The sequence below is a fragment of the Setaria viridis genome, chromosome 9 (genome assembly GCF_005286985.2).
Source record: "Setaria viridis chromosome 9, Setaria_viridis_v4.0, whole genome shotgun sequence".
NCBI classification, from domain to species: domain Eukaryota; kingdom Viridiplantae; phylum Streptophyta; class Magnoliopsida; order Poales; family Poaceae; genus Setaria; species Setaria viridis.
In genome coordinates this window covers 52308995-52320002 of record NC_048271.2, presented here as the reverse complement: position 1 = coordinate 52320002, position 11008 = coordinate 52308995, and the positions used below count along the sequence as shown (strand labels likewise).

At 50.8% G+C, this 11008-nt stretch overlaps 2 protein-coding genes and 1 long non-coding RNA gene across 6 annotated transcripts; 1 reads left to right on the top strand and 2 right to left on the bottom strand.

The window, feature by feature from the left end:
* Positions 1-532: 532 nt before the first annotated feature.
* On the bottom strand, positions 533-1866 carry LOC117840983 (ethylene-responsive transcription factor RAP2-12). 2 transcript variants are annotated; one of them, XM_034721544.2, is made up of 3 exons: positions 1466-1856; positions 1001-1345; positions 533-891 (listed from the first exon to the last, which is right to left on the bottom strand). In XM_034721544.2, the coding sequence occupies exons 1-3, from the start codon at positions 1737-1739 to the stop codon at positions 662-664; spliced, it is 849 nt and encodes a 282-aa protein (XP_034577435.1). In that variant the 5' UTR covers positions 1740-1856; the 3' UTR covers positions 533-661. The 2 variants fall into 2 exon arrangements, with proteins under 2 accessions (XP_034577435.1, XP_034577434.1); XM_034721543.2 differs by having other exon boundaries at positions 1001-1866.
* Positions 1867-2790: 924 nt separating this feature from the next.
* On the top strand, positions 2791-3592 carry LOC117840984 (uncharacterized). Its single transcript, XR_004637134.2, has 2 exons — positions 2791-3100; positions 3316-3592. It is a non-coding gene; the product is annotated as an uncharacterized lncRNA (long non-coding RNA).
* A 3333-nt stretch (positions 3593-6925) lies between these two features.
* LOC117840982 (uncharacterized) lies at positions 6926-8557 on the bottom strand. Of its 3 annotated transcripts, none has more exons than XM_034721541.2 (3): positions 8241-8557; positions 7343-8100; positions 6926-7260 (listed from the first exon to the last, which is right to left on the bottom strand). In XM_034721541.2, the coding sequence occupies exons 1-2, from the start codon at positions 8488-8490 to the stop codon at positions 7370-7372; spliced, it is 981 nt and encodes a 326-aa protein (XP_034577432.1). In that variant the 5' UTR covers positions 8491-8557; the 3' UTR covers positions 6926-7260; positions 7343-7369. The 3 variants fall into 3 exon arrangements, with proteins under 3 accessions (XP_034577432.1, XP_034577433.1, XP_072147132.1); XM_034721542.2 differs by having other exon boundaries at positions 6926-7241; XM_072291031.1 differs by having other exon boundaries at positions 6926-8100; positions 8241-8556.
* Between the last annotated feature and the right edge of the window lie 2451 nt (positions 8558-11008).

Genomic DNA, 11008 nt, shown 5'->3' with positions numbered 1-11008 from the left:
AGAAGTGTACAACAAAGAAGCGTGTTAGAAGTGTAACTTAACGCAGTGTACATAGCAGTGCCATCTCAATTGATTCGCACCATTTTTTTGCCTGACAAGCGACCCACTCGCGGCCATGTGAATAATGTAGTTTATGTATTACTGTTTGTAATCTAGAACGAAAAAAATCTTAGAAGCGGTACTGCACATGAACCGCGCGTGTTGTTCTTTCAATGGTGTGACATCATCTTAAGGGTGTTGTTCTTTCAATGGTGACGTCATCTTAAGGATTTGCCGCCTCGATGTGCTGTTCTTTCAATGGTGACGTCATCTTAAGGATGTGCCGGCTAATGATGACGTCATCTTAAGGATTTGCCGGCTCGATCTTTCGAAGGTACTCATAAATTTGCCGGCTCGGTCATTCGCGTAGGAGCGAGTGTCCGTATGTGTATATAAGTATCTACGTTGATTCGAAAAAAAGCTGGAAAATGTTCGACCTTGTCATCATCGTTATGGCAAGATCTTCTCACTCATTACTGTTCTAGTGCTCCTCTATCACAAATACATTGTTCACACTTCACGCCATAAACATACATATATAATCCAGCGATCATCATACATACTAAAGCTTCCTGACTCTGCAAACATCAGTGCTAATTTCAGCTCCACGTTATTGGAGCGATCAACGAAGCACATTTGAAACCAGCCGGACAAGCTGCCTCTCGCGGGTCTCGAGGTCCCTCCGCAGGGCGGCGATCTCCTCCATCTGACGGCTGCATTCGGCGATCAACGCCGCATACCGCAACGCTCCGTTCATCTTCAGTTCAGGCACGATCCTCTCGTCCTGAGGACCCTGCGTTATCAGTTCCTTGATCCACGCTATCGTGCGCCTCACCGCCTCACCGCCCATCTCTGCGAAGACATGCAGCAACGACGCCATTGTACCAGTGAACACTCAGTACTGTACTGAACTAGTGTTAATTAAGTGTAACTGTGTAAGCATGCTGTCACGACGTATTACCTTCATGGCGAATGTCACCCGCATCTCCGTCAACATCCACGGTGTCGAGATCATCGGAAACTGCCGCAACGTTCAGGTCGATGGCCACCGGCGTTCGCCGCCTGGGCAGGTCCTCGTGCGGGATCGGGAAGTTGAGGCGCGCGCTCTTCCCGCGGATCCGGTGGGCCTCGCGGTCGTACGCCCGGGCGGCCTCCTCGGCGGTGCAGTAGGTGCCGAGCCACGCGCGCCGCCCCTGCCGCGGGTCCCTGATCTCCGCCGCCCACCTGCCCGACCGCCGGTACCGGACGCCCCTGTACTTCTTGTGGCTGCTTGGACCCGGACTCGTGGAAACGGCGGCGCCTGAAACTGAAACCGCGTGCCGTGCATGCGTCACGCACGGGAACACGAGGAAAAAAAGTGAACACGTCTTTCTTGCAGACGAAGTGCTAGCTCGAAGTTGGCCGCCGGTGGTCTGATTGATCGTACCTGCAGGAGAAGGGGCAGTCCTGGACCTGCGGCCACCGACGGCTTCAGGCGAGGCGGCCGGAGACGGTTCCTCGTCCTCCTCGAAAAGCCGGAACTCGGCCTCGAACTCGTCGTCGGTTGCGGCCTCGGACTCGTCGACGTCGGACGCCTTCCGCTTGCGGCCGGCGGTAGTGGTCCTGCCATCGGCCGCCGCCGCCGGCCAGAGCGTGGCGACCGTCAGCGGGCGGTGCACCCGCGCCGGGATGAGCTCGGCTAGGATCGCTCCCCCGCACATATCGTCTGGATGTTGGAAGCTTGCAAACGCGGGAGAGCGACCGTGAAGGGAAAATCTCGCGCGTGGGAACTGTAAATAGAGGAACCGGATGGCGTGGGCCGTTGAAGACCGTGGGAGACCGTGGGCGTCGTCGTCTTCGTCGCCGCACCCAACCAAACAAACCGCGCGCGCCGGTTTCTCTTTCTCCCTCTATATTGTGTGCGCCCACAGACTCTGCTATGTGTGCCCCTGAATTTTTTTTATTTCTATATTTTTTCTTTCACGATTTTGCAGAAATAAATAGCGGATTTAAAAATTTGCAGAAATAGATCTCTACTGTCGAATTAAATGGCGGAAGTAAACTAGTTGAATCGGCAGTAACTTCCTTTCACATTTCCAAAAAATCGTAACTAATTCGTATGAACTCGGATGGAAATTCATAAGAACTGTAGATCTCGATGATATCTACAACTTTGTAGATCAAACTTTTTTCATTTGGTGTCATCTTGATACTCAAACAATCAACACGAGTTTCAGATCTAAAATTCAATTTTAGATCTGAAACTTGTGTTGATTATTTGAGAAAAAAAGAAACCAAATGAAAACAATTTAAATTACAAAGTTGTAAATCTCATCTAGAGCTACAATTTTTATATAAAACTTATCTCTATCCGAGTTCATACGAATTAGTTATGATTTTTTGAATGTGTGCTGCTCAGTTTTAAACTTGTGTCGATTAATTGAGTCGACGATTAATTGAGTACCAAGATGATAAAAAATTTTAAACTACAAAGTTGTAGATCTCGATAGATCTCATCAAGATCTACAATTTTCATATAAAGTTTACCTCTATCTAAATTCATACGAATTAGATATGATTTTTTAAAAGTATACTATCTTGAGAAATTACCACCGTTTGAATTTTTCCGCCGTTTATTCCAGCTGCAGCGGTCTACTTCTATATAAAAAAATTCTGTGCCCCTGTGCGATACCATGGGCTCTTTTCAGCCCACGAAGCCATGGGCGGTCCGAGAGTCCCGTGGCCCTGGGTTTTCTACTTTTCTATTCCCAGTCTCCCACAGACTTGCAGAGTTGGCAACTGCTATTTGCAGATAGGACAGAATCTAGAGGCGTATCATCCATGCCATACTAGTATAAGACCGTCCCAAACCCCTTTTGCAGAAAACGTTGGGAGCCCTGCGGTTTGATGCGTATACACATGACGTGGCATTGCTACTTATAGCATCCCAAGTCATGCACATTGCTCATCGGGCCCTGTCAGTTGTCAAGTGCTGCCCCTGTCCAAGGTGATGCCTCAACTATGAAGGACTGTGAGTTCCTCTTATTGACTGCATTGGTTTCAGCAGAAAGAGGTGATTTTGGTAAGGCCCTTTACGAGTCTTGGCGTGAATTGGAAATGCTGTTGGCGTGAATTTGGTTTCATCAGAGTGAGAGGCGATTTTGGTTTCATCTACGCTTCCTCTCTCTTTCTGAGGTCTTGGTGTGAATTGGAAATGCTGTTGTATCCAACCAATTTCAGACTGTGAAGCAACAGTTTCTTCAAAAGTGCAGTGTGCTCTGTGCTCTGTTTATGCAGGCTTTAAATCGAAGGAGAAGAAGATCGACCGGAGGCGCTTCCATCTCTGCAACTTCACAACAAAATCCAAAATCTCTTCTAGAGGCGACAACCCTTAACCAAACTTGTCGAGTCATCCCCTTCTCTGTACAAGCATGGACAAGTAACAGTGCTCTGAGGACACAACTAACAGTGGCACTGGTTAGCCTTATCGATCTTGAAGGTTCTGTCGTTCTGTGCCAGAAATGGATAAGCTTGTGAGCAACCTTTTGTTTTGCTGAAAAGAACTTTGCATCTAGAGGGTCGAGGATTCTATAATTCCTCTACAACGATGTGATGGGGAGAATTCTCCAGCTAACGGAACAGGTGAGAAGAGTAGCCAAACAAATTATTGGCGACCTAGGCAACTAATTTTATCAGCAACCATGCTGGGAAGATCCAATCGTTGCGAAGAATCATGGGCGGCGAAATCAGGCCATCATCACGGGCAGATTCTGAAGAGGGCCGAGTCGGCGCAACTGGCAGTTTTCTGAAGTTAAAATAGGCGCTGCCGACTGATAATGGCATGGCCCTCAGGTCATCAAGTTGCAGCCAAAAAAACGCGAGGGCTGAGGCGTTTGCTTTTCTGCCTCCACTTGTGAATTTTTCTATCTTTTGCTTGAGAATCCTGCAACTCAATTCAGTTTGGAACGTAGTTGAGCCGAGTCGCGGTCGCAACTACATCGGGGCGAGCAAGATAATAGCAAGGTGTGCAAATTGCAGCCTAAATTATCGTCCGGCAGCTGTCGAAAACCAGTAGTGCGCCCACCGGATTGCGAGGTGGTTTCTGCATCCGTCGCAACTCACAAGACTATTTCGTGAAGCAATACCTAGAAAATTGAGACAATTGTTTTCCCAGGTGGTCGAAATTTGGTGTCATGGTCTCATGGAATAAATGAAATGGCAAAGAACTGTTGCCAGCACGTAGAAATAGCAATACCTAGAAAATTGAGACAATTGTTTTCCCAGGTGGTCGAAATTTGGTGTCATGGTCTCATGGAATAAATGAAATGGCAAAGAACTGTTGCCAGCACGTAGAAATGATATGTTCATGTTCTCTGAACTATTCTTTTTCAGGGGTTCTGATTGGCATGCCGCCGCGTCGCTCCTCCCGCGAGCGACACGCGCAGCGCCCGAGCTGCCACCGCTAACCCCCCTCCCCCCCACCCTCGTGACCACCTTGCCGCCGTCGGAGGGGGCCGCCGGAAGCCCGTCCGGCTCCTGAGGACAGCGGCGGTAGGGTAGACCGGCTGATCCGGGACTCGTGCGCCGAGGCGGGGCGGCACAAGGACCTCGGCCGCTGGCGCGCCACAGCGGCAACAGCAGCCCGGATCCGACCCTGCCGTGGGCGGATCCGGCCTCCACGCCCTCGGATCCGTTGCCCCCGAACCACGCCGGCAAGCGGTCGTGCGAAGGCGGCGGCGGCCCGGGTGAAGACGGCGGGGGGCTCTCGTCGAGCGCGGGGTCGTCGCCGCTCTCCACCACGGGCTTCGCACTGGCGGCGGGGGAGTCCCGCTCTGTGGACGTGCCCCCGGTGTGTCGGGCCGCATGCTCTGCGCTGCGGACGCGGGCTCCGATCGCTTTTCCTGCGCTACGGGCGGCGCCGCGCCACCCACCACGCTCGCCGGTGACGCGGCGGGCTCGACGAGGCTGTGAGCACTGCAGGGGCAGTCAGGGGGCTCGTCACGCCATCCAACTACACGCGCGGGGAGATGGCGATGCGCGACTGCATCGAGCTACTGGGTTACTCCGTCAACGAGCTCGACTGGGCGCTCGACGCCATGGCCGAGGTCGCGCGATGGTGGAGGCGGCCTAGTGAAGGTTGGCGGGTGCGGCGGGAGCCCCCAGCCCCGGTGGATGACGGAGCGCGTTTGAGGCGGCCCGATGGAGAAGGAGTTGTGGAGGGGCGGCCGGGAGGAGGAGTTGTGGAGGAGGTGCCGAAGGAGGAGACGCGGAGGGAGTGCAGCAGCCGGCAAGGAGGATGACTGCCGGTGTGAGATCGAAGGTGGAGGTACGGCAGTGTGAGGAGGCGCGACGGCGATGATGCCCCGAACAGGCTGCTGTGACTGTGGCCGGGAGTGCCGAGCCGTGAGCGTGCAGGGGTTGGGATGCTCTAGGCAAAAGCCCCGCCGGTGCTTGCTGGTGGAGATGACAGCGGCGTCATTCTCCTCGTTGGGGGCGTCATTTCTGAGCTACAATCCTATGGCGCGGGGGCTTCTGGGTGAAAACTCTGTCCAGATTCTGGACGAGCGACGGCGGCACCATTGGCATCGTGCCCTCCTTGGAGGCATCATCTCTAGAGACCCATCTCGATCTATGGCATTCCTGGTCCATAAGTCATGGATGGCCGCAGCCGTTGGCGACAATTCTGCCGTGTGGCAAGCTGGACGTGTGTTGCAGAGGCCACATGGAGATGATCGCAGTTATGGTGGCGGTCAGGGGCTGTCACATGATGTCGGTCTTGGCCGCTTGCAGTGGACCACGACGCCTGGTGTTGCTTGGCAACGGTCAGTGCGGCGTGGGACTGCGTCGGAGGACAACGCTTGCGGCAACGGCATCATGGGATAACTAGGCTTGCAGCGGATCACGGCGGGTTGCTCAGCTTGGCTGGGCTACCTGATGCGGTACATTGTCAGAAGGCGGCGCAAGCGACTTCTCTGGTTTGCTGACATGGCGGCGGATGCTTGTGCGTGGGTGAAGCAATGAGGCGAGGTCGACCCTGTGGCGCCGGCTTGGCTGATCGAGGAGAGCTTGTGGAGCGGGGCAACCTTGCTCACCACTCGGACAACGACAAAAGAAACGGATCCGTGCGTGGTGTTTTTCTTCGAAGCAACGAGAGTGAGGTGGAGTCTCACGGTGGATGTGGCAAGGCCCTCTCGCGTTGTGTTATCATGGTGGCGACTGCGAGGCAGCCCGCGAGAGGTCCGGATTCGGTGGTTTCACCCTTTCAGGTGGAGTGTGGTGTTGCAGCGATACTACAGCAGAAGGTCCCACATGGCGGTGGCCTTTTTGGTGCGGTGCGGTCCGTTTCTATCGGTTCCTTGTCGACGCCGGGTCACGCTTGGAGGTTTCGGCATATTATAAGCATGGAGGTTGGTGGGTGACGCCATGGCGAGTGGAGTGATGAGGCTGCGTTAATGTCCCAATCTAACCGATCGCGTCTGGCAGTGTTGAGTTGAGTGACTACCCGTGTTGATGTCCCAATACAACCGGGCGAGTCTATTTTATTTTTTTTATTCTATTTTTTATCTTTTCAATCTAGAACTCCTTCTTTTTAATATAATCGGCCCCTGCCTGTTCGTTTCGAAAAAAGATTAGCACGCCATGTATTTTTTGTTTAAAAAATAGTGAAGTTATGCTTGTTATGGAGCCTTTCTTTTACATGTTTGCAAGTAGGTAATTTTGCAAGATCCATGTATTTTTTGTTTAAAAAATAGTGAAGTTATGCCATGTTTACACGAAGTTACACAAGACACAACCTATACAGGAAGCAAAATTGTTCACCATCTAACAGGATTCAGAAAATTATGATCGCCTTGCACGCTCCAACTCAAGCATGGCAGGGTGGCTAGGTGACACATGAACAAGATACTGCATGTAGAACCAGGTTCACAAAGTTTATTTGGCATAACAATCACAACCGTACAATATAGACGACCATTGCCGACATGATCGAATTCATAGGACTATTGACCAACAGTAGTGCAAAGCACCCAAACGAGTAGTACAAATATTCATAGTAGAGAGTACAGGTTTGATCAGGAGGCCGGCAGTACAGATACAGGTTCTAGCAAGCAAACGCTTGCAGTACAGTAATCTGACGTATGATTACACACCAAACACCAAGCAAAGCGATGGCCAGTCGCCCTCAGCCGCATCGATCGTCCGGTTGAGCACCGACGCCGTTCCTGAACCAAGAACCAGATCCTGACAAAGGGTGATCGTGATCCAGTAGTAGACGAACACAAGGAACAGAAGCCATGGCTATGGATTCAGTTCAGGTGCTTACAACTGAGCGCAACTGGTAGGTTACACATTAGAAGACAGCGCTGTCAGCAGGGAAGTCGTCGAAGCTCCACAGGCTGACGCCGTCCATGCCGTTGTTCACGCCGTTCACGTCCTGGGCGGCGTCGACGGCGAACAGGCCGTCGAGGGACTCGTACCCGCCCGAGTAGGGCAGCTGGAGCAGCGTGAACGGATCGAACGCCAGCTCGTCAGCGAGCTCCAGCGTGGAGCCACCGCCGGAGCTCATCCCACCAGACGACTCGTTGTCGTATCTCGGCTTCTTCGCGGGGCTACCGGACTCCGGCTCGGTGCTGCCGGTGAAGGAGCTCTCCATGGCCAGCGGCGCGGCGGGGAAGGCGGGGAAGGTCATGTTGAAGAAACCGTCCACGTCGAACGACACCGTAATTTCAGGCTTCACGGCGATCTCCTCCTGCTTCTTCTCTCCTGCGAGCAACGCGGGCTGCTCCGCCGCTGCAGCATGGTGGTGCTGCGGTTTCGGCGCGGCTCTCGGGTTGCCGCGGCGGCGTGGGCGCGCGCCGGCCGCCGGGAAGTTGACCTTGGCCTTGCTGCCGCGGAGGCGGCGTGCCTCGACGTCGTAGGCTCGGGCGGCGTCCTCGGCGGTGTCGAAGGTGCCGAGCCAGACGCGGGTGCCCTTGTGCGGATCGCGGATCTCCGCCGCCCACTTGCCCCAGGGCCGCTGCCGGATGCCGCGGAAGTGGCGGCGGCCGCGCTTCTTCTGGCTCGCCGCGCGCCCGCCGTGGGCTACAAGAGTTCTTTCCCTTGAGATTACACTAACAGCTCTTGCGCACGTCACGATCAAACCCAAGAACGTGCGTGAACATTCTTGCCGATACAGATTATTGAACACCCTTGAATTAATGAGCAGCGACGACGTTGATTACCTGGGGAGAATGCGGATTTGGCCGAGAACACGAAGTGGTGATCCTCCACCTCCTCGTCAAATTCGTCGTCGAAGTCCTCGAAGGCTGCCTCGAAGTCGTCGATGTCGGCGTGGTGGTGCCCCTTGTCACTGCCGTTGCCGGCTTTCTTGGAGTTGGAACCCGCCGACCAGAGGTGGCCCGCGGTCACCGGCTTCGACGCCGCGCGCCGTGGCGACGGGATCAGCTCCGTGAGGATGGCGCCTCCGCACATTGTTCACCCCTCCGAAACTTTTTTCTCTGGGTTGTTCGTGTTGTTTGGAACCAGGAAGGTTGCCAACGGAGGGAAGAGATTTATAAACCAGCTAGGACCGTTGGCGGATGACTTGGCATGGTGAGTAGCATGCCACATGTCACGCACCTAGCACAGCTTAATGGATCCCACGGTGCATTTGCGCGCCAAGTGGTAAGCCACGTTGCATTCCCTTCCTGCTGCCGTAAGGTTGTATTTCAGATAAAATTTGAAGGGAGTGTCTACTCCTCACCGGGGTATTATTGGGCCAACAATCACCCGGGTGATTTGCAGGGGTATAACACCCTGTTTTGAAGTGGAAAAAAATCAGGCGTTGGAAACAGATCTGTCACCCGAAAATTATGGCTCTAGGATCCTGATTAGATGATGCAGAAAGAAAACAACTATACAGAGCACATAGTAAATAAAATGATGCAGAAAAGAGAAAGAAAAATAACATGCAAAAGGCAAAATTAACAACTGAAACAAATTTTTTCTATAGTCAATCGGATAACAAATTTTTTCTATAGTCAGTCGGATAACAAATTATTTATAATTGTGAGAAACCCCTCGAATGCAAAAATACAAATCAGATTTCAAAATTAAAAATTGCAACTCATTTACATGACAAGTTTAAATAATTTACAACAACTAAAGCACTGTAAATTAATATAATTCAAACGGTAAATGCTAGCAAACTCTACTGCCTCCCTTCAACTAGGCTTGCACTGCCGATATATCACGGGGGAGCACGAGGCCGCACGGTGTCTCAGCTCAAAATCGGTCACCATGGCCTAGTCGGAGCGTTGTCTACCTGCTTGCAACACATGCTCAGATGACTGCCTCCTGGTCGGAGCGCTGCAGGAAGCAGAGAGCGGCGCAGGCTGCAGTAGGAGGCAGAGAGCTGTGCCAGCTGCAGCAGGAGGCAGTGGGTAGCAGCAGGTAACGGGAAAGCGAATGAATGAGCACCACACATCGTTAGATTGGACGGTACAAAATTCAGGTGACGGGAGCTCCTAAAACACCCGAGCAATGGATAGCTTTTCCCAATTTGAATGAATGAAACTTGAATTCTGGAATCGGAATGTGTTAACAAGTGACTATGCTCATTCGTATATTCCCATCCAATTGAAATGATGAATACACACATGTTAAACTGAAACGACGAAGATACGCACATATATGGGGGGTTTTTTTTCACTTCTCATCATCATAAACAATGAAAACACACGCAAAATCATATTCTAAAAATATAATTTTGTTATGTCCTATGCTAATTGAACGAACTAAGCTAGCTCGATTGGGTGCCTATTTCTTCTAGTATGGGAAGCCACCTTGTTCTTCTAGGTTGATCAAGCTCTCTCCCTCTATGCTAATTGCTACAGCCAAAATTAAAAAAAAAAATCAGAAAACAATGCCACAAAGTAGACGAGTGATCATAAACCATTTCATCACGATGACTCTTTCAGAAAATATTCTGTGCTACTCGCTTTTTTTTCCGAAATTACTTCTTCACTTTAATTTTACTCTAAGTCAAACTTATCTAATTTGATCAAATTTATTAAAAAAGTCAACATATACAACATCAAATTAGTTCGATTGAATCCACTATAATATATGTCTTAATTGTGCATTTATTTGTTACGGTAGAGATTGATATTTTTTTATAAATTTAGTTAAAGTTAGATAAGTTTGATTTATGCTAAAATTAAAGTGAATAGAAATTTGAAATGGAGGGAGTAGATAGGTGCTGTAAGTTCGTTCAACGTTTTTTTTTGGAAACATTTTCGTTCAAACGCTTCACTTGGGAACTCTGGTCGATGCTTGGGCTGATTACATTAGCAGTTTAGCACTAATGAAGAATCGTCCTACTATGCGTGCTCCTGCAATTGGAGGAGTATCTTGTGCTCCGTTCGTCAGTTAATGCCACTTGTTCTGAAACTGTCTGGGTGACTGTCCCTTCAGCTGCCGGTTCATCCCTCCTCGTCATTCAGGCCTGACAACCATCCAGAGCTACTTGTGCAAAGGCCTCGTTCCTCCCCACTTGGCCGTCAATGATAAACTTACAAAAGGACGACGGCGCCCTAATCTCGCTCGTTCCACTGCAACAGCCCATGTTGATTACTTGAGCAATGATGTCACGGTCACATAACAACAACTGCCTTCAGTCGTCACGCCAACAACTTACAGTTTTAAGGTAGAGCAAACAGATCAACAAACAGCTAATGAGGGATTAGAATGGGCACATCAGCTAAACAGAAATCTTATCTCCCTAACACCTTTATTAAGCATGTCTCCATCATAATGCAGCTAGTACTTTTGACTACTTCATCACGAATCGCACGTCCAATGCTCATATAGTCATATGTTTGAGTATGGCTTGTGGTCACCACATTCCGCCTACCTGGCAAAAGCAAACAATATACTCCCTGCCTTTCTTTTTAAAGTATTTTGGACGATTAATTTACCTTTTGAATATGTGATTAATTGTTATAAAATC